Source organism: Haemaphysalis longicornis, unplaced genomic scaffold (assembly GCF_048455015.1).
Source record: "Haemaphysalis longicornis isolate Haplotype H1 unplaced genomic scaffold, Haemaphysalis longicornis Haplotype H1 scaffold_2, whole genome shotgun sequence".
NCBI classification, from domain to species: domain Eukaryota; kingdom Metazoa; phylum Arthropoda; class Arachnida; order Ixodida; family Ixodidae; genus Haemaphysalis; species Haemaphysalis longicornis.
Window position 1 is genome coordinate 271,993,356 of NW_027526295.1, and position 22,535 is coordinate 272,015,890.

Below are 22,535 nucleotides of genomic sequence, written 5' to 3' on the forward strand. Positions count from 1 at the left end.
ACTCCCGATACCCCCCAACGAATACCCACTTCTCGACGCGCGAACATACGGATGCTTCGCATCCCACGCCATATGCACCCCACGTACAACATTGGACGACGACAGCATCGGACCCGCCTCCATCTTCGAAAGTACGGCAATGATTCAACTGCCCTTTACACCGACGCCACTCCCTACGCCCGACAACGAGCACACGTAGCTGCCGTAGTGCGCTCCGACGCCACCACACTCGTTGCTTCCAGCCTGCAAACAGCACCAACGAGCACGGCAGAAGAAGCCGCTATAGCCCTCGCCATCGCTCACGCTACGACTCCAACTGTCATGGTGCTCACGGGCTCTCAAGCCGCCTGCCGCCGCTACGCTCAAGGCAGAGTTTCCACCCTGGCACTCCACATCCTGTCCCAACGCCACGCTCTACCTTTAACCCGCATCGTGTGGACACCGAGCCACACATCCCTCCCTCGGAACGAAGTGGCTCACGCCACGGCCCGCGATCTTCTTACCCGGGACCTCCCAGACGAGGCCTGCCGCCCCAACCTAGACCACGGCCCGCCTGCTCTGACCCATCTCCAAAAACCTACACCGACATCCTGTACCACTACAGGGTCTCCCGACGCACTTATCCCCCTCCTTACCCTTCGCTCTCCGTTCCCGACGCCCGCATCTGGCGAAGACTTCAAACTCACACATCCCACAACCACGTCGCCCTCCACCGCATCTCCCCCACCTGCTATGCACCCAACTGCTCACGCTGCGACACTCCCAACACGACCCTGCACCTTGTCTGGATGTGCCCACTGAACCCCCAACCACCCGATTCCCCTTCTGTAGAGCGATGGGAGAGCGCGTTGCGCAGTTGCCAGCTCGAGGGCCAGGAAACCCTGATCTCTCGGGCGAAGGCGGCGGCGACCCTGCGCGGCCTACCGAAATAGGATGGCCACCCACCGCTCCTAATTCTTTCTCTCCCCCTCCCCTCTCCCTTTTTCTGAATAAACGTTTTACAACAACAGCAACACAAGCTCAACACTTGAGTACAGTCATCTACAAATGAAATGCGAACACGGAAATGCGAACCAGAACACGCAAAAATGAAAAACACTGTTCGTGGACGTTCCACGAACTATTGGTATATTTAGAGCCCGATTTCCAAACTTGGTTACTGTAATTACGCCACGCATAAATTTCACTTGAATGAAAAGAAATTGCGCTGTTTGTGTGTTTTGGTTGATATTTTCATCATCCCGTTTCATTTGTTCATGACTGTACGTTAGTGCAGCCACGTTTAACGGCTAATTTTATAAAGGCAGGAAAGAGGCGCCTTTGTCTTTATACAGGCGCCTCTTTCCTGTCTTTATTCTTTCTTCGAGTTAGGCTTGGCGCAAAACCAAAATCATGCAATGAGGCACCAAATTTCCCGCGTACGCATCTTAATTCAGCAACAGCAGGGCATTTTTCTCGAGCATGCCTTGCGTGCATGTGTAATCTCAGCGTAACTTCAGGAGATTTTCCCTCCACTCCCGCCGTGTTCTTGCACGCATTGATATTATGCGCTTGCCTCTTTGAAGTATTGTAGAAGGTTTGAGGTGCTTTCGCCGTATTGTGTACCAAATTATGCAATGCCTTTTACACCTGCCCGTGACAGAAAACCACACGGCGCGTTTCGCTGTAAACAAATCCAATTTCGCCTTAAAACTGTGGCGAATATCGCTGTAAACGTGAGTCAGGCCCAGTGCTGTCGCCTTTTACCACAACAAACCCAACAACCTCGAAGAATTGACCTTCTTGTAACTCCAAAAAAGGACACTCAACAACGGGGAGTGGTGGTGCCCTTATTCCACTTTCACTGCTTCCTTGGGCAATATTTAACGCAAAAATTAAAGAGGAGTGCGCTGTAACAGGCTTTGCGAGACATCTGAACATTTGTGGTCAGCCTACATAAATTCTATTCATTGTTCAAATGAGTTAGTTCATAGTTCAATTCAGCTATCACACCCGCCGCGGTGGCTCAGTGACTAAGGTGTTGCGCTGCTGAACACGAGGTCGCGGGTTCGATTCCAGGCCGCGGCGGCCGCTTTTCTGATGGAGGCGAAAAGCAAAAACGCCCGTGTGTTCGAGATTTCGGCGCACGTTAAAGATCCCCAGGTGGTAAAAATTAATCCGGAGCCCTCCACTACGGCGCGCCTCATCGCCTACGTTGCGTCGGCGCGTTAAACCCTACAATCACGTCACATCACAATTCAGCTGTCACAACATATTATGCTTGAGCTTCTATCTGCATAAGCCACAACCGGACATTGTGTGGTTCCAAGCTAGTTTATTAGCGAATTTTTCCCCAATAAGGGGAAGAAGGAGAAGACGAAGCTACGTGTGTGGTGACAGGCTTCGCTTGGTGTTGTGATGGCCGACATCATGTAATCATATCGCTTCAAATTCAACCAACGTTCATGTCATTTGTCCTGCCGCCGTGTAACAATAAAAGCGGGTCGAGGCCTGCCGCGCCTGGGTTTGCCACCTGCGTTTCCTTCTACCTGTCGTTCACTTACCGCTATCCACAATGATGCAAGCCGCCGGGTGACGACAAGCGCGTGTCCAGACTTGCCACCTGTTTTTCTCATTCCTTTTCGTGGTACTCTTCCATGCACGCGACGTAGCTGCTAGCTGTAAACTTTAGTGAACTCACTAGGCCAAATGTCTGCCATCGTGACCAAGAGTGGCGCACAAAACAGCCAGCTGCTCAGAAATTACAAACATGTCAAATAATGTTTCGAGTGATACGAAGTTTCATAATGAAACTTTTGTAAACAAATTGAAGTAACTGAGCTGAAAACCAAATTGGGTAAATTTTGGTCTGCAAATCGATCCCCGGGCCTCCCGGACTGTGACGCGAAGCAGACAACCTCACCTTCATTACAGGTCAATGACTCTACAGCTGCTTGAAGATGGAGGTAACGAATGCACTGTGAATGACCTTCGACGTCGTAAACTTGTGTTAGAAACATGCACTGAGACCTATGGGAGGAATTTAAGCACGCTAGTTACAGAAGTAGCAATTAGCGATCAGCAAAGTACACCTTTTGTTAAAATTTTCTAGGCCAATCCTAAGCCTTCTCGACCACAAAGAATTCAAAGAATAAGCTTTACCTTTAAATGTGACAAAAGTACTTTATGACAGTGAGAAAGAAATGTGCTTTTTCTAGCTTTCCAGCATAAAACGTTTCAGCCTCGCTCGGGACGTAAGCTTGTACACGGGGGATTAAAAGAAATGCGAACAACGGAGCGCACAGCCTCCGACGCATGCCGCACCGTCTGGCTGTAAAGTCAGTAAACTGTGCGCATGCGTAGTTCTTTCAGAGCGTTTGAGACTGTGGCCTACTGTCAGGGGAAATGCTTGATAAAGAAGCAACGCCGGCCATTAATTTTGAGGCGTCTTTTCACGCTGCGTCGCCACTGAACAGGATGTTCGTTGAAGGACATCATGCTAGCTGCAATCAGCCTGCTGCGAGTTTGGCTCCCGAATGTAGGAGATAACCGGATGCTCAGTGGCGACAGACCATAAAAAGACTCCTCAAAATAAATGACCTGCGTCGCCTGTTTATCAAGCATTTCCCCTAGCAGTAGGCCCCACTCTCAAGCGCTCTGAATGAACCACGCATGCGCGCAGTTTACTGAAAGAGCAACCAGACTGTGCGGCATGCGCCGGAGGCTGTGCGCTACGTTGTTCTTATTTCTTTTAATTCCCCCTGTACATACATTGAATTTTTTGCGGCCTGCTCGTTTCCGGCTTGGCCGAGAAAGTTTCGACAAAGACTGTACGTACAGTGGCGCGCACGCTTTGTGGTGAGCACTGGAGCGAATGGCCGCCGCACAAAGGTAAATATAACTGGTAGCGAAGCTTCCATAGAAGCCCATACGTTCAGAAAATGGCGGCTCTTAAGCTGCTCATGGGGCTTAGCGCCATCTGTGTGAGGAGGGAACACTTCCGGCGGAACAAAAAATAAACAGGATGTGACGCAGCATCCGGTAAGAAAGTGACGTCATTTTGGTGGCATTAGCGGGAACATTTGACTTCAAAATAGCCTTAGCAGGCCTCTGATCGCTGAGGGCTCAAGTCATTGCCATCTGACGCAAGTTGGCGAGCCCTTGGCGTGTGTGTTTCAAGTCAACGCCAGCTTATACTCGTGACTAGAGAAACGTACTTTAGCATACTGCCGTATGATTAGCCTCGGTGTTTATAAAAACATCTTGCATCTTCTCTGAACCTTAATTCTGTATTCATGCCTTCCACTGCTGTATAAAAGCAATCAGTTGTTTATTTTGATTGCAGTGGGTGGCAAACGTACCCCCCCCCCCCTTCCCCCGACATTTTTTTTTCTGCCTTGGGATTCAGAGCACAAAATGACACTTTACCACTCTCCCCGGCCCCCCTTTCATATAAAAAACGTGCCCACTCCTCACCCCGATACCAGTTTCTACCAACGCCACTGCTGGGTTTAATTGCGTCGCACATACGCAGGTTGCGTGCGTGCGTTAAGTATAGATCAAGGTTATATAATGCTTGCTCAGTTTGTGGACTTCTGTTTTAAGAGAAGAAATAACGCATAGTCATGCTATAATCAAGACATTTGAATTTTATTACAGGATAAACATAAAACAAATTTACCACACTGCACAAAATCAGCACGTATACAATAAGTACAAAATGTTCGTGGGCACTACATGCATTATGACTTTCCTTACGCGCCGAAAAATTGACTTTACCCGTAACACATAGCATTATGAGCAATGAAAGCGTCAGCAGCAGAACTACTTCGAAACAAGAGAAAAGAACTAGGCACTGCATCTTGACGCAGAAAACCGGACCTCAGGAATGCCGATTCACGAAAGTGCAGCGAGCCCACCGCAGCTGTCCCGGCGTCTTATCAAGTAGACAAGCATTCACGCCTGCAATTTCCTGGTTGCATTATTAGGCAAGTGTCGCAACAGTAAGTAAAAAGAGGAAAAATGGATCAATGCAAACGAAAGCGATGGCAGTATGTAAAAGCACATCGCAGGAAAGATCTGGCAGCAGCGCAGCACGTAGCAGCACAACACAGTACTGCGATGGAAATAATGCTTGCGCATACAAGTGCGGGAAGCAACGAGCACTACAAGCATTGTAATGCAATAGAGAAAACACTGAGATAGACAATTAAAGCGACTCGTTTAAATTCGATTGGTACTACGCTGAGAAGTCCTATAGAGTAATTGACACCACTTGCTCCGAGCCAGCCTGAGGTGAAATCAAGAGATAACTGTTACATAACAAAGCTTTAGACCCATTTTTTTTTTCGAAGCACCACCACTTACCCTTACACAACCCCCATGCACGTATTAACAGTATTATAGTTTCGCGTTACCTGTGGAAATGAGAGGAAAATGGTGCAGTAAAACGCCAGGTGTACGGGAGTTGCTGTTGCAACCTTGTACGGCACATCGTTTCCGTAGGTACCGAGGAAAGCGCTCCACTCCAACCGTTGGCAGCATCGTCCCGTAGTTTACCGTGCCCGCCGGGCACGGTACTAAACGTGTCCACCGACGATACAACGCACCTCGCAACTCCACGCACAGCAAAAATTAAGTGCACACCAAATTGACATGGAAAAACGAATGCAAATGCGCACCACCAAAACACGCGAGGGGCGTTTCCTAGCAGACGAACTTTAGGAGCGCCTTTCCGAACACTACAAGGACTGCATCACAGAGCAATGACATGTTCCATTCTTCAGAGGGCGCTACAAAAAAGGTTTTTGAGAATGAACAGCATTTTCATAAATTATTTACACATTGTGCCTAAATAAATGTGATTCAGAAATAAATATTGTTCGTAAAATATTAATGTTGTTTTATTGTTGAACAAAACTTGGTTTTTTGTTACTAGTGTTTGTTCCCTCCTCACCTAGTCGCGCTTCAATCGCCACTCCCATAAGCCCCCATGCTGATGTCGCTGGCAATAGGTTCTGAACCGCTTTTTGCCCGAGCCTTCGCTACCATTGGCCGCACGATGAAAGGAGCCTACCGTGGGCTCCGCGAAGCATCACGCATGCGCGGTGGGTGTCAAGTGAGATTATGCTCTCAGCGCGCGCATCGCGCCATCGGAGTGTCTGCTCGTCGTCTTCTATGTTGCGCGTCGTCTGCTAACCGTATCTCGCTGCGTTTCTTGAATCACGTATCTTTGTATAAGTTGCCTGAATAAGAAAGCTATAATATGAAAAAGCTTCCCCACCGTAAGTTGAATCGAGGTCGTAGCGCCTTAGCTCAGATAGGGTGCTGCTTCTATTTGGGAAAGTGTGCGTAGGTATTCCGATTTTCGTGGGAATTACAAACGCGATTTCTCACGCTACATGCTCTCGGTACTATATACCCTGTTGCACGCACTTTGACACCAACGCAACACTGCGATATACTTTGCTGTGTGCTGAGACCTCACGCCCAATTAAGGTTTATATTGCCGTTGGAAACTCCGTGTTCCAAGATGACCCTTCGCCAGTTCGGCCGTTGAGGCTGGTGAAACATTTTCTGGGGCCGTGACTGTTTCCATAGTGCCCTAAAGGTCCCCCCCACCACCTTTTTCAAAATGTATGGGGCCGTCTGAAAGCTGCGTAGCGCGTAGACCTATTTATTTGGCCACTGAGACCCCGTGCATGCCGCTCTCAGCGCGAATTGAAGCTCCTCAGATGCGACCATGCATTTGTTTAGGCCCTGTCGAGTTGATACCACCCCGTACGGAAGCCGTCGTTGCAGTTAACATGGAGACGACGCATTACGGATATCAGTTGCCGTATTGTGCCCCTACGGGCACACATGACAAAAACGAATTGCGAGAATGCGAGCCTCCATGTGTACTAAAAATCTTTTTTGTTCACGCTTGCAAAACATTTACAACCCACGAAATCTTTTATTACAGATCTGCTTGCAGCAAGCCGGTGGGTTACGCCGCATTGACGTGTCCTCTTTATGCGTCTAATGGACAAATAATTGCTCACTTAGCAACATTTCCTTGCCGATTTCAGTTCCCATTCATACATAAAGTAACTGACAGCTCCGCACCACAAGCGAGATGCAGTTAGCAGACGACAACGAAACGCTCCGATGACGCGACGCGCGTGCTGAAAGCATAGCCTCGATCGGCACGCACTGCGCATGCGTGATGCTTCGTGGCGCCCACGGTAGTCTCCTCTGATAGTGCGGCGGCCACGCGCTCCCGCGTTCACCCTAAACACGCTCATCGCTGTACTTACTAAATGTCCTGTTCGCATGGCGACACGAGCGTGCGTTCGTACCGAGACATAGTAACGGAAAGAAGAAGAAGAAAGCGCAAAGGGAATAGAATGGTAGAGGGCAGTGAGAGCACACAACCGGTGCTACATTGTTCTCAACATCCACCCACTGTAATACTCTCACTGTGACATTACAACCCGCTCTGACCACGATCCACTTCACCGGGAGATTGTACGGAGAAAAGCGGCAATAGGCGTCGGGGCCTTTCGGTTCCACCTGCCAAGTGTGGTCGCGGAATCAACTCTCCCAAGGCCCCAATACCTACCGCGTTTCCTCAGCCGGCCATCGAAGAATGTCACGGTAATTTAGACGCACTGATGTGGGTGGATTGTTGATAACAATGTAGCATCCGAAATGCAGCACGCAGCTTGCGATATGATTTATTTATTTATTTATTTATTTATTTATTTATTTATTTATTTATTTATTTATTTATAGTGGGGTGTAACGCGCTGAAACTACACAGGTTATGAGGCGCGCCGTAGTGAAGGGCTCCGGATTAATTTCGACCACCTGGGGATCTTTAACGTGCGCCGAAATCTCGAACACACGGGCTTCTTTTGCTTTTCGCCTCCATCAGAAAAGCAGCCGCCGCGGCCGGAAATCGAGCTGGCGTCTTTAAAGGAGCCATGAAGACAAAATACAAGTTCGTTGTATTCGAAAGATTTCGTGTTTTATAGCGTCCCCAGCGCTTGCGCGGCAGCAAATGATGCCGTATTCACTCAGAAATTAATTCATTTAGGTTAAAATTTTGATTCTCCCGCCAAATCGTGTGTCTTGGTGACGTCTACAATGAAGTCATAACGGCGCGTATACAAACGAAGTTCCACTGCGCCATTCGGCTCTGCAGCCTTGCTCACCGTCAAACCTCCCAGGTGGCGCTAGCATACTCAGCACTCCGCCGTTGCTTTGTTTTTGACCGTTTTTACACCTGGCTTGTTTTTGTTACGGTAGAAAGTAATCGCATCGTGAAACATGGGGTATGCTTGACAAAGAGGGTCACGTAATGCAACGTCGCTTACGCCAATCGGCCAGCGTCGTAAAAGACAACTCCAAAGCGTCGGACTGCTGTGCAGCTAAAACAAGCATAGTGCGCCCAGTACCAACAGCAGTGCGCATCGGTACTTCTGTGTTTACGTGTATTTTCGTAACTTTCGTTGTTTACCGCACCATTCTTACTGCTGTAAAATGGATATGCATTGCATTTAGGCGCAAATAGCTCGTTCGCCAAGCTTATAAGCTTTGCCTAAATAGCGTTTGCTTTTGCCGGCTTCAGCCAATCGCACAGCTGGGCTCATATGACATCATAGGTTCTGTTGCGGGAAATGAGCTAGTGGGTCGCATGGCCGTTGCCTTGTTTCCTAATTATATAGCTTATTTGAGCGAAGAGTAGGTTAAAAGTGGCTTCATTATGATTCCAACAAGGCAACATTTCGAATCAAGCAAACTTCTGTTTTGTCTTCATGGCTCCTTTAAGCTTAGCAGCACAACGCCTTAGCCATTCAGCCACCGCGGCGGGTGCTTGCTTTTGACATGAGCTGCACACAATGTTTTCCCAGTAAATACATGGCTGTCTGTTCGCTGAAAAAAAAAAAAGGTCGCGTATCTGCTGACTTCGCTGCAAATGTCGTCGCCTCTGTCATGCAAGTGCCTCTTCTTTCCCGCGCCCACCTCTCACGTTCCTGTTCTCCCGTTTCGCTCCACCAACGATAAACACGATAGTGGTTCGCTAAAGTCAATTCAATTTTCCCGCGTTCCACTACTCACGCACAATATGTTGCAACATTTCGCTGCTGAACATTTCGGTCCAGGCTTTTGTCTGTAACGTTTTGCTATCGACTTACAAGTGATTAAAGGAGGAGGATGAATAAATGTTTAAATTACTTGTCCCGCGTACACCGGGCCATTATCTACGAGGAACAAGTAATTAAAAAATGTGCGAATAGATCAAATGCCTAAACCGTGGGTGTTTCGCAATATACTGGTTTGGTGCATGCCTACCACCGACGCCGTTTTTGGTAGCAAAGCTGTTACTCTGAACTTTAGCCGGGACCTTTCGTGACGTCGTCGCTGTGGTTTCGTGAGCAAAGCAACTTCTCCACGGTGCCACCATACCCTCGCAGGGAGATTGACCAATGACGGCGACGACAGCTGTCGTCAGAAGATGGGTTATTTAGTGGCTCCTCGGAAGCTCTTCACGGCCGGTTCACCGTGCCCTGAAGAATTCTGGACTAAAACTGCTTGAAAAAAATTCACGCAACTCCACGAAGTGAATCATGACGAGTGGGCGAAGTCTGGGATCGTTCTTACCGTAAATCACCCGTGAGAGGGCTTACAGCTGCTAAGACGATTTCCAATTCAATTCAATTCAATTCAATTCAATCCAATTAATTTTAATCTAATCCAACCCAATCCAAATCCAAATACAATTCAATCCAATGCTTCTAACGCATGCATAGCACGGCTCTCTCTCTCTCTCTCTCTCTCTCTCTCTCTCTCTCTCTCTCTCTCTCTCTCTCTCTCTCTCTCTCTCTCTCTATCTCTCTTTCTCTCTCTCTTTCTAACCTTTTGTGAACCTTTTATTTTGTTCTTGTTAACCTTTTGTGAACCCTTTATTCACAGATGTTTCGATTTACACGGTGCTGTGCCGTGAGCACAAACGCCGGACGCCGGACGGACAAGCCTCGGCCTTAAAGGGACACTGAAGTGAACTTGTCAAGCTCCCGGTTCTGTTTGCACTGCGTAGACTGGCTCAAATTGACACACTTTTCATCATTTATCCGGTTGATAAGTGGGTAATTATTTTATAAAGCGCGAAAGAAGAAAAACTATCATGCGCGGTCTGTGGCGGCCACACCAACTAAAGGCTGTGACTAAAGGAGGAGATGCACCTTGATCGGACGATGTCCAAGGTTAGCATTCAAACAAGTTTCGGTTTCGGTTCTGTAAAACAACATGCTGGACATCCGACGGCATCTTTCGATGGGCATTCTCGATATCTCAGTAATCGTCGTACCGCGCTTCTGTCTTGTCGGCTGTAAAAAGCCTAAGATAAGCCTCCCAGAACGGCTTGGAATCGTAGCAATCACTAGCCGAGGCCTACGCCGTGGATGAACGCACTCCGCCTCGCCGCAGACGCTCAAATGCCATGCGCTTTTCCCCCATATTTGGAGCTTGCCTCACTCATGCCTGTATCTTAAAAAGCGGGTTCGCACCAGGCCAAGGGTCTGTTGATTCAAGCCTGTGCCCACTGCCCGCAAGCTTTCGGTGCTTATGGCAACAGCACGCCAACGAGAACTCGCTAGCGCGGCAGTGCCAGCCTGCGCGAGTTCTGTGGACTAGTTCGTGGAGCAATGAACGTTGCGGCCCAAAAAAAGGTGAACTCGGTATAGAAAACATCGACCGAAAACGAAAAAGTCAACTTCAAAAAAAAAAAAAAAACAATGTACCCTTGGGGATTCGAACTTGTGACTAGCAAAACTAACATGCCTACCGCTCCAGACCACTCAGGAAAAAAAAAAAAAAAAACGGCCATGGGCCAGCGCTGCCAGCGCTGGAAATATAACGTATATAATGTATAACCAGTTTACACTTTTATTTAGTTTTAGCATTTCAAGCAGCCTAGGTGACTATTTGTTGTATAGCGCCCGTGCAGTAAGCGTCCCCCAAATTTCCACAATATCTCACGTCTAGCAATTGCATTTCTTAGACGGAAAAGCGTTCGCAGATGTGAGGTCGTGCTGCTGACCGCTGTGCTTGTTCTCCCAGCGGAAAAAAGTGCTTCGTGCTCCCCAGTTTTACGCTGTACGGCAAAATTATCAGTTGATTTTATTTCCTTAGTACCTTGACTTCGCTGAGTCTTCTCCCGCCTTCAAGTGCACTATTAATAAAAAAGGTCGTAAAAAGGTAGTAACGGCCGTATTTACTAACTCCTTACGAACCTTACTACCCCACGTTTTTGTACGTAGGCTCTGCCACTAACAACTGCATGGCTAGTAAATTAACTGAGTGTAGGAAGTAGCATGCACTACATTAAGGTCGTGCTTATGACTAGGTTGTTCATGGCCAGTTAGTAAGCGCATGTAGCTCAGACGAGTGCTATCGCTGGGAGTTTACTAGTGGGGGTAGTGGTGCTTACTGCCTGGTTCGGTTAGTGATTCTGACAAGTGCTACCTTTACTACCTCCAGTTACTAAGTACCTAATATACTGGGACAAGTAACTTGCTAGTTTTCCATTAGTGAATGCCCCGACCTTTTTTTTAAGAATGTGGCCTTAGATTTTCCTACTAGCGTACCAGTCAGCGAAGCATCGCAAGTGCGCTTGTGCAGCGCTTGTGTGGAGCGACCTTGACTTGGAGCTAGATACAGTGTACAAACTAACAAAGTAAAGAAAGGCACATTCTTCCATTCACAAACGTGTCGTGGCTTCGTTTCAACTGAGCGAACGAATTGCGACAACGCGTCGGCGGCCAGCGGACTTCGCCAGAACAGTAATTTCATTAGTGATCGATGCCATAGTGATCGATGCCATTCTAGACCAGAAACAAGTGTACTTCCCACAGCTATCGACGTTAAAAAAAGAGGAATCAAAACTGTGGGGGACAAACTCCACACAGGCGATTTCTGCTGTTCCTACTAGGTCAACTGTGTTTGTTCAGCTTCGTCACCTTTGAGATTGACTCCCAATTTCCTACATTTTTAGTATAGCTTTGTCTTTTTTACTTCCCCTGTAGTCCACACGCATGATCATCGTTAGGTTTTGTAGTGTAATGCGCGATGTTTTATTTTTTCACGCACATCGGCCTCCGCTTCGTGACATGGAGTGCCTGAAATACGGTCTATACATAACCCACACCTCTACTCCCCATTTCGTTCTCCAACCACACCGTCTGAGACAAGTATAGTTGAGTTACTTTGAACGGGAAAAGTGCATTAGTAGCAAAAGTAAGTTTCCATAATTCAACACATGGGCGTGAAGGCGCCCCAGCACCGCGTGCACGTGAAGCCTCCCACATGGTCCGCCCAAGTCCTCCTTACACAGAAAAAAAGGAGACTGCAGCCAGTATTTAACACCCAGCTTTCGCCTTCCACTCAATCCGCACCCACGCGGAAGAGTTCTTCCGCCCACGCCGGTTCCACGCCGACCAGCTTGAGGCTGGTCTCGAAGGCTCGCTGCGTTTTCCTGCGGTCCAGGACGCGCCAGTTCATCCAGCCTTCCGTGCATTCCGAGAAGCACCGGCCGGTGACGCTGCTTAGGTCCTCGTCCACGGCTGCGTACACCGTCGTCTGGGCTCCTTCCCACGGACTCTGCGGTGAAGATGGCACGATCCTTGATGAATGACAAAAGGCTGACCATAGATTAAACATTTACATCTCTGCAGGAGGCGCGAAATCTTCTCTGAGATACATGCGGCATTTTTAACCTGAGCTGCGGCTGAAGGACACGCTTTAAAGGGACCCTGCAACACTTTCGATAAGCGCTTTCACTCTTTTCATCGCGTCTGGAACCACTGCGAAAGCTCTAATTATCGCCAGCACGGAGCGGCACTGCGTGATTTGCTCGTCGCACCAGATACACCTTCTATTTTGGCTTTGTTTTTGTGGCTTTTTTTTTAGTTGCTATCGAAAAGCGTTCATTGCTGCAACTGAAGGAAAACCGGTTAACAACCGCTACATGGCCTTAGTGACGTAATTCGAGCCGTCCAAGAATGCCAAAGCCGGGAAAGAGAGAAAAATCTTTTGAGCGAGTTTACAAGTTATCTGATGGGCATAGAGCAATAATTTTTGGCTGAAGTACTTTGCGACCTCATAATCTAAGTACTGGGTGTGTTGGGTGACTACGTTCTGCAAGCATTTCAGATTTTTTAAAAAGTTGAAAAGTGTTTCAGGGTCCCTTTAAGACGATCTCCGTACTTCAGCTTCACCACAATGCACCCAATTTACCAGTACATGACGCAATCCAAGCAAAGTCGGCGAATGACAGCGACGGCATTCCATTTGACCCGAAATTGTGATATGCGCTGCGGCCCTGCGCACTGCAGAACGTCATGCTTGCAAAGCACGATGCGACAGTGCCGATCGATCTGTTGAGGCAAATCATATGCTTGATACCGTCATTCGCCGAAATTTCATTGTTGGCAGCATGGATAGGTCAATCGAGTGCATTGTGGGAGGGGAAGGGGAGGGGGAGGAGAACTTGAACCACCGAATTGTCGCAGAGTGTACACAATGAAAAAAAGACACAAACACACACCTTAAATGGCGTAAAATTTGCTGCTTCCTCTACCCAAGGCACGTGATTTCAAGAAGACGCAAGTTAACGATATCGGTCCCCGAAAACACCGTAAGAGCTTTGAGCAACGCTAGGCTCTGCATTCCGTGTTCACTCGCCTTTCCGAAGAGATCGAAGAGTCGACGTCCTATCCACGCCAGAAAAGACTCCTTGTTTGCGATGGTTGTGTTCACCGCGCCCGGGTTAACAGCGTTCACCGTGACGCCTGCGAGGGAAAGTGTAGAAGCTTATTACAAAGGATTGGTGCAGAAACACCGTACACACGGTGAACCACTGAACTCTTAACATATTTCATAAGCACGCTAGGGCGAAGATTGATTGATTGATTGATTGATTGATTGATTGATTGATTGATTGATTGATTGATTGATTGATTGATTGATTGATTGATTGATTGATTGATTGATTGATTGATTGATAACTTGTTATTTAGCAATAAATCGATCAACGTAACAGGTGGGCGTCCAGGACGACCTGAACAGGGCCGTGCTCCCACCATCATGCACCGATGAGCTCCCGAATAAAAAGGTTAATCCTCCTCTCTCTCTCTCCAACCCAGGTAGACAAAACTTGATTGAGGCAAGTGAGCCAAGGGCAACACTGACATTACGAGTACGCGCGTGTATTTTTGCTAAACAGACCGTAAACATCGTGCGGTGGCTTAGACAGAAGCGATTCTTTCAACGTATGCCATACTGCCTCCTTGTACTCGCATACTTCGGTTTCTCGAGGGAGCACTAGCCCATTCACTGACGTACGCAGGGGAGAAGGAGGGAGGGGACACGAATGCAGCAACCCCACCCCATTCCTCCCAAAAGTACGAAGTTTTAGGTTTCCTGGTTTGGACAAAAAGGGGGTGGATAGTTCGGTAAAAGATACTGAGTGCCTATCATCAAATAATGACTACCGATAATTTGTTTTTCGTGGCAAGCAATGCACCAAGTTCACGTGACTTCGACGGCTGCTCATCCATTTGCGATGGATGCAATCAAGTTTCGTATTCTCAACGGTCAGGCATTTAAAAAATCACTGAAGAAAAAAAATATCTAAAATAACTGGAGTGTTATGAGAGGGCACCCACTGAGTTCCGAAGCTCTTTTTTAATTGTGACTTCATTTCTTGCTTGATTGTTTTTTTTTCTCCCTGTCCCCTTGTAGTCTTTCCTTTCGCCTTCTTTTCATGGTCCTACCCCCCGAAACAAAATCCTGCACACGCTACTGAGCCCATCCGTCATGGCTTATCGGCTGTGGTGTGACATATCTATACGCGGATTGATACGCGGATGCTGCTAATGCGGGGAATATGAGTGCTTCGGACATTTCCAAAGGGTCTTTGATATTAAGAGCGAAGCCCCTTAAGGGCTCGAGCTGTCGGCATCTCCTGTCGTCGTCATTTCATGTAGTCACTGTACTAAAACACCGGGACATTCGTTTTTCAACGCCTCGCGCTAGAACCTAACGCGTACTTAAAGAACACACGAGGGCACTCGTTTTCCGACACCTCGCGCTAGAACTTTTCATCTCTGTGGGCAAAAATGCGTACTAAAAAAACACGTCGGGACACTCGTTTTCCAACGCCTCGCTCTAGATCTAAGACAAGAGACTTTTACAGCGAAGCTGTATGCCTGTACCCCTAAATGGTTTCGTTTCCGTGGGCAAAAACGTCAAGGCGCCAAGAATACACTTATACACTGCACGCTTCGCTCCTCCACAGGCTTCACGCTAGTAAAGATGGCCAGGGATTTTTCGCACCTCGTTCTTAAGTCATATCCCGAGATGTCCGCTGCAACGAAGCTTATGCTACTCGTCCCTGAAATTCTATGATTTTATGCTTGTGAATTCTTCAAGGAAAAATTGAACTCAATGTCAAAAAATAAAGGCCCTCGGGTACTAGTGCGGTTTTTTCATCATCATCGTCGTCGTCATCGTCGTTGTCATCACCAGCCTACCTCCGCCCACTGCAGGGCAAAGGCCTCTCCCATGGATCTCCAATTATCCCGGCCCTGTGCTAACTGCTACCAATTTATCCCCGCAAACGTATTGATCTCATCTGCCCATCTAACTTTCCGCCGCCCCCTGCAACGCTTGCCTTCTCTAGGGACCCACTCTGTTACCCTTAATGACCAACGGTTATCTTGCCTTTGCATTACATGCCTTCCATACCCATTTCTTCTTCTTAATTAGGACGGTTTTTAGCCTTCTTCAAAAAGGTTTTTCATAGCTGGTAAACGCTGAACAGACTCAGTGCTTCTGGTGGGTGAGATTTACTGGTGGAACGCCGGCCTGATAACCCTCAAATCGTACACGCCTTAAAATCCTTTGACGGGCTATTAAAGAGATTTGAACTGGCAGGTGCATAGTATGTTAGCACGTATCCTTTTAACGTGGCTCACATGCCGGCGAAATAGACAGTTTTTCTAACTATTTCTTAAACGTATTGGCCACCATCTCCGTAGTCACCGTGCGTCCTTAGCCCGTATTTCCTCACTCCGCCACGGTCGAGCGCCTCGCACACAATTGACAAAGTCGCTTAGACACGTACATCGGTATAGCATCATAAAACGAGGTGGCTGGCATGTATACAGCCACGCAACCGCTGTTTCCTCATCGTCTCCGGCTGTATTGAAATGCGCAGCCGCTACCTTTCTCTTCTTAACTAAACACTTCCTGAACTCCACATATTGGCGGAAAAAGTTGCTTCTGATTCCGCTCGCGCATGAGAGCCAAGACGAGACGTTTAATCTTTTTTTTTTTTCTTGAAGAAGCAAATGCATTTCCCATCTGCAATCATTATGCGACGTAGTATACAAAATATGCCTCACGTGAAATGTTTGTTCTTTTGCTGCTAAAGCGCTAATGTCCTTTAATTAGCCGTCGGTGCGGTTTGTTCTTTTGCTGTTATAGCGCTAATGTCCTTTAATTAGCCGTCGGTGCTGGTTAATCACGTCACGTACACCGAGAAAAGCTTCCTCTGCTCAACCGGCTGTGCATGTTGAAGCGGCCATGCATGAAGAATTTTCAAGGCCATGAAGAACGGCTTGGGTTCGGGCTAGGGGGTATTCCATAGCGCGTACTTCAAGGGCACAAAAAAAAACGGCAGTCAGATGCAGACAGTTGCAGAATGCAGGTATATTAAAAGTTACATTTTGATAATAGTGTTTATAATTTATAAATATTATATTTATATTTGTATATTAAAGACACATTAAAATTTATTTACAAGTTAGCGCTTATCCCCGTATGCGTCAGTTGTCGTATTTTTTCCATGCGCTTGACGGACGCGTTAGAGTAGAAAATCTGTCGCTGAAGGGACCCTGCAACATTTTTTCCAACGTTTTCTTGAAATCCTAAATGCTTGCAGAACGTAGTCACCCAACACACCCAGTACTTATATTAGGGGGTCGTAAAGTACCTCAGCCCAAAATTACTGCTCTATGCCCATCAGATAACTTTTAAGCTCGCTCCAATGATTTTCCTCTCTTTTCCGGCATTGACGTTCTTCGACGGCTCGAATAACATCACTAAGGCCACGTAGCGGCTGTTAGCCGGTTTTCCTTCATTTGCAGCAATGAACGTTTTTCGATAACAACATTTGCTTTAAAAAAAAAACACAAAAACAAAGCAGAAATGGAAAGCGTATCTGGTGCGACGAGCAAATCATGCAGTGCCGCTCCGTGCTAGCGATAACTTAGATAGCCTTCGCAGTGGTTCCAGACGTGAAGGAAAGAGTGAAGGCGCTTGTCGAATGTGTTGCAGGGTCCCTCTAAGGGCAGATTTTCCTGGTTCGGCAGTTCGGGTTGGGGAGTGTAAAAGGGTCACCTCGCGCGCGACCCACCGTGCGGCTTCAGCTTGGCGGCCAGCGTGCGGGTGAAGGCGATCATGGCGATCTTGCTGTTGCAGTAGACGAGCAACGACGACATCCACGGGTGCGTGCCCTTCGCCTGGTCCTCCAGCCGGAACGTGGTGCCCAGGTGGTGCAGGATGGACGTCAGGTTCACCACGCGGCTGGGAGCGCTCTTCTTCAGCAGGTCTGCGCAGAGGAAAAACCGTGCTCCGTCCACTGATTCCCCTCAGAGCCCGTCGAGCACGGGAGAGAGTGAACGCGCATGCGAACACGTGACCTGATTAGTGAATGACTAGTTACATATGCAAACAGTGACCCAATGTGTTATAATTAGTGAAAAACATTAGGAAAAACTGTGTTTTTCTATGTGCTGTTCATATGTTTTATGTATATCTGTGTCGGTCACAGTTCAACACGAAACACGGGCGAATTCCTTCCCCTTTGCCTTCCTTGGCGCTCTTGAGCTGCTGGCCTTCCTTTGTAAGTTACATGTATATGTACATGTATATAAGTAGCCCCAATTATGAGTTGGAGAAATGGAAAATTGATTAGTGAATAAAATATTGCGTTCGTGAGTTAACGGCAAGGCAGCCGTCAGCCTTCGACTTCCCTGGTACTTCCGTATACTCCAGCCTCCTACCAGTCAGCGATGCCCTCACCAGCAACTTTCCCTGACCTGGCGCTTCCGGCACAGTATAATGTCGCAGCCATCATCTCCTTGCGCTCTTGATGAACTCAAAACAGTGACCTCCTCTTCCTGACGTAGTGTAGTTGGATGCCGTCGAGACAGCACTGAAAGCGCACCTGTCAGCAGCAGCGTGAGCAGGAAGTGGCCCAAGTAGTTGCTCTGCAGCGTCGTCTCGTGGCCGTCCTCAGTAAACGTTGTTTCGGCTGCGATCATGAGAATAGTTGGCAAGGGGAACGACGACATTGTCGTGAGGACGACGCGAGACACATTTAACGCGTGGATATTTTTTTGCACTTTATTTATTTATTTATTTATTTATTTATTTATTTATTTATTTATTTATTTATTTATTTATTTATTTATTTATTTATTTATTTATTTATTTATTTATTTATTTATTTATTACGGCTATTAACAAGGATGTCAGCTTTTCGATATTTTCACTCTGCGCGCCGAGTTCAAATGCTGTTTTAGCTTGCAAAATATACTTTGTTTTGGACTAACCAAAACGAACGGTGGCAGTCAGTATTGGCACTTATATGGACTCTGTAGAACTGTAATATCTTATGAAAGCTCACAAGTTTTCTCAGTGCATCTCTGTGATCGAACCGCATTGCAACAGCTCAGAAAAAGCGACTGAAATGTTCGGGTTTTGTTGTACACATTGTACGCAAGGACGTTTTATCAAGCTCGAACAGCGTGCTTTAAAATAGTCGTTCATAGTGTATAAACGCGGAAAACACAGAGTAATTGAGCTCACCCGGAAAAATCCCGGCGTTGTTTATGAGCACGTCGAGCCTGGGCTCCGTCCGCTTGACGTCGTCGGCGAACTCACGCACCGATTTGAAGGAGGATAGATCCAGCTTCTTGAATACCACTTTGTTTCCGGTCTCGAGGAAAATGTCTCGCGCAGCATCAGCAGCTCGCTCCGAGTTTCGGCAAGCCAGGATCACTCGGGCCCCCCGGCGCGCGAGCTCCTTGGCCGCCTCCTTGCCGATGCCTGGCGACGCAATGCAATTACACCGCGTAAGAGTAGGCGCCACAAAGGCGAACAGCATACCCTAGGCTGGCGTTGTGGAGTTTAGCGTGATTTAGTCCAACGTGACTCCGAAGCGTGTAATGTGTATGTACTTTGGTGCGCGAACAGTGCTGAAAATCAACGCCGTCCAAAATTATGATGATCCAAACCTGCACAGCCTGCTTATGGGCAGGAACCGAAAGAATATATGCTCTCCTGGTGATATCGCTAGTTTAAGGGGAAAGCAAAGCACTGGATTGGATAGCAGTCAGCAAAATTCTGGACTCTTTTTTGTCTGAGCATTCGATGGATAAGGTAACAAAAATCATCATCGTCGTCGTCGTCATCATCATCATCATCATCACCTGTTTGCTACTACTCCTACTGCTACTATTTCAACTACTTCTACTACTACTACTACTACTACTACTACTACTACTACTACTACTACTACTACTGCTGCTACTACTACTACTACTACCACCACCACCAACACTGTCACTACTACTGCAACTACTTGATCCCTTGCGGACCTGAATTGCTGCCGGTGACGATGACTGTCTTGCCGTCCATTCGGCTGGTTCCCTTATAGACAGCCTTGATCCAGGTCAAGTACAGTTTGAGACACAGGGCAGCCGCTGCTACCACGTACAACAGCGTCCTTCCCAGGCTTAGCAGAAGCAAGGGTAAGCTCGTTTCCATGTCGGAATGGACGGCGCTGTCCATGATGGCACCGTTCGTTGGCGGATCTGTAAAGTGTGTATACGTGAGTAACACGTTTCGAGGTTGCTGTATAATGTGCTAATGAGGGAGGCACAGAAAAAGAATGCTGGACGAGACCAATTTATCAATGACACTAAAGTTAAGTACTAACCGTTTCAACATGTCACTCGACAACTACGCATTTTCTGCCATATTTTAATTAGCGGCTAGCGTACCGTAGCTCCGATGAGCCACGCCATCGTGGATGCCAGCACGGTTTATTTAAGCCCCATTAGGCTGCATATTAATTTAGACTGCCCACTAGCGCATTACGTCACAACAGTTGTCATTAAGACGCAAACGCACAGACATTGATCTGGAATTAACTATAAGCGAAAGCGCGCTGAAAGACGGGAGGCTAAAGCACAGGATGCATCTGCATGGCGTTAATATTCCCGACTAAAGCGAACGGTTCGGTTTAGTCTGGAAACTCGTTTTACAGAAACTTGAAGATTCCGTAAAAAGAGTTTTTGCGGCCATCTAACATTTCAGAAAAAAAAGGTTTGCGCGTTAATTCAACGACGGATATAATGGTCTAAACAAACTGCATATTTCGGCATCTTGCAAAAACGCTCCAGGTCGCCCTGTATACCTTCTTTCATTCCTTTCTAATTATTTTTATTTCCGTTCGCACTCTGATATCCGTAATCATGACGCATTAAATTTTCCAGTTTTGTGATTAAATGATTAGTAATTACAGCTGTTTTTGTGCTGACGTGCACCGCGTTGTTTCGACACCGCATCACGTCCCGTATTGACTAGGACGTTTAACTCATCCTTACGGCAAGGTGTATCTGCAGTGAATTACGAATCATACGAATTCCTTGGTTTGCTTTTGGAGAGTTCCTAAACATACAGTTGCTAAAACGCGAAAATTGCGCGACGATGGAAGCAGGAACACGCCGACTGAAACTTTTCGCGCGCCATACAGCTGTTGTGATTTTTTTGTACGCAGTAAACATGGTCGTCGCAGCAAATCTACGTTCTGAAGGGTATGAAACGAAACGGTGTCCCAAAGCCCGTTTTGTTGTCGAGCTCTAAGCATGCCTTTGTGTATACGCAATATAAGCGTATGATATGGGGGGCGGGGGTAGCAGCCGCGTCCTCGCACAATCGTTGAACCAAATAATCTTGTGCAACACTTTGAGATGGCTCTTGCCTTGAGCTCTCGTAACTGTTCCTTGTACTAAGCGAAATTGCGTGTCGTTATGGGACCGGTCGGGAAAAAAACAAGCTGTTCCATAATTCACAACTGCGTAACGTACCCATACGGATGCCTCTGAACCGTCGGTGCAGCCTTCAACTTTTCGAAACTATAGCGGTGTTCCGCGACAACGCACTTTGCGCTTACCAGTTCGACCAGCTGGGCGCAGTGGTCTTCATACGCCGCGTAGGAAAGCTTCGGGGAACGTCCGGCGTAAGCTCTTCCAAGTCCTTTTCTCGATTTAGACTTCCTACAACCACCTCTGGCGCCCCTTCAGGTGGGCCCGACGGTCACTTTCCCCGCGGTCGAGTTTGGCCAGGATCCACGCGAAGATTTCGCGTCGAGTTCTCGCGTACCTGGACGCGGCGCACGTCATTCAGGACTAAACAAAGACACGGGGCTTCGCAAACACCTTCACCTCCGGAATAATCTTGAAGGAAAAAACTACAGCAGTGTTTATATTCAGCAGTTTATTTAAGTACAACTGCAACCCTCGCCCCTTTTCCCGTGAAATCTGAGTTTAATATTCCTGCTGTGCAGTGGTCTCCTTATCCAGGTAACGGTGGTTGCACAAAAGCACTTTTGTACACGCGGAGCGCTTATTTGAACGACTTGGCATGTTCTTGTGAACCCGCAGCCTAAACGGTTAACCCGAATTCTTTTATTCAGTTATTTGACGTCTGTACCGTTACCAAAAAGACAATGTTGTGCCTGCAAGGACGAAAAAAGCATGGTAGTTAATCTATTTGAGCAAGACAGTCACAGTAGAGCAAATAATAGTCCCGCTGGTCACATTTGATAACCATCTACTTGCATAGTGAAGAACTAAGTTCGTCGGAATAATTTTGAAAGAAAATACGTTTTGGAGGGAACAGCTCTATTACATATTTGACAAAGTGGCGTGCGATGTGGACGTTTGTACGCGCGAGCGTAGGTGCCGCAAACTTAAAGATTCGCGTATTCGCGCGCCGTCCTAAAATTAATATGCCGGCGTTTCACACCACCGGCATGCGTCGGCAACAGCCAAGAAAGAGCGTTGCTGGCCACGTGGTTCTGTGAGAGTGTGAAGACTCTCAGCCAAGGTCATAGCGGGAAGAAACGTCACGCGAGCGAGAAAACGCGTTGCTATAGGCAACACCCGGGATAGTCGGTGGGTGGCGCGGCAGGCGGCCGGGTGCGCCCGAATCGTGTCGTCTGCTACAGTGCATAGCCAAGCGGCTACCCCCTCGCTCGAGCGCTATTACTCGCATTCCCTGTAGTGAAAAGACTTTTAGTTTTATTCGTGACCGTATAGACCTTTTTACTTCTTCGTTCTGGGCGCTGCTTTTTTATCAGTGGGCTGTGCTAGCGGCTTTATAATTGTCGCAGTGGATAGGAAGATGTACTGCGCATGCGCAACACAGCCCAGAAC

At 47.5% G+C, this 22,535-nt stretch overlaps 1 protein-coding gene across 3 annotated transcripts; it reads right to left on the reverse strand.

Annotated features, from left to right (window-relative positions):
* Positions 1–10,877: 10,877 nt before the first annotated feature.
* On the reverse strand, positions 10,878–21,556 carry LOC144170719 (retinol dehydrogenase 11-like). 3 transcript variants are annotated; one of them, XM_077700691.1, is made up of 7 exons: positions 21,186–21,553; positions 19,692–19,907; positions 18,901–19,140; positions 18,257–18,343; positions 17,444–17,638; positions 13,708–13,814; positions 10,878–12,624 (listed from the first exon to the last, which is right to left on the reverse strand). In XM_077700691.1, the coding sequence occupies exons 1-7, from the start codon at positions 21,187–21,189 to the stop codon at positions 12,409–12,411; spliced, it is 1,065 nt and encodes a 354-aa protein (XP_077556817.1). In that variant the 5' UTR covers positions 21,190–21,553; the 3' UTR covers positions 10,878–12,408. The 3 variants fall into 3 exon arrangements, with proteins under 3 accessions (XP_077556817.1, XP_077556818.1, XP_077556819.1); XM_077700692.1 differs by having other exon boundaries at positions 21,272–21,551; XM_077700693.1 differs by lacking the exon at positions 18,257–18,343 and having other exon boundaries at positions 21,186–21,556.
* Positions 21,557–22,535: the final 979 nt, after the last annotated feature.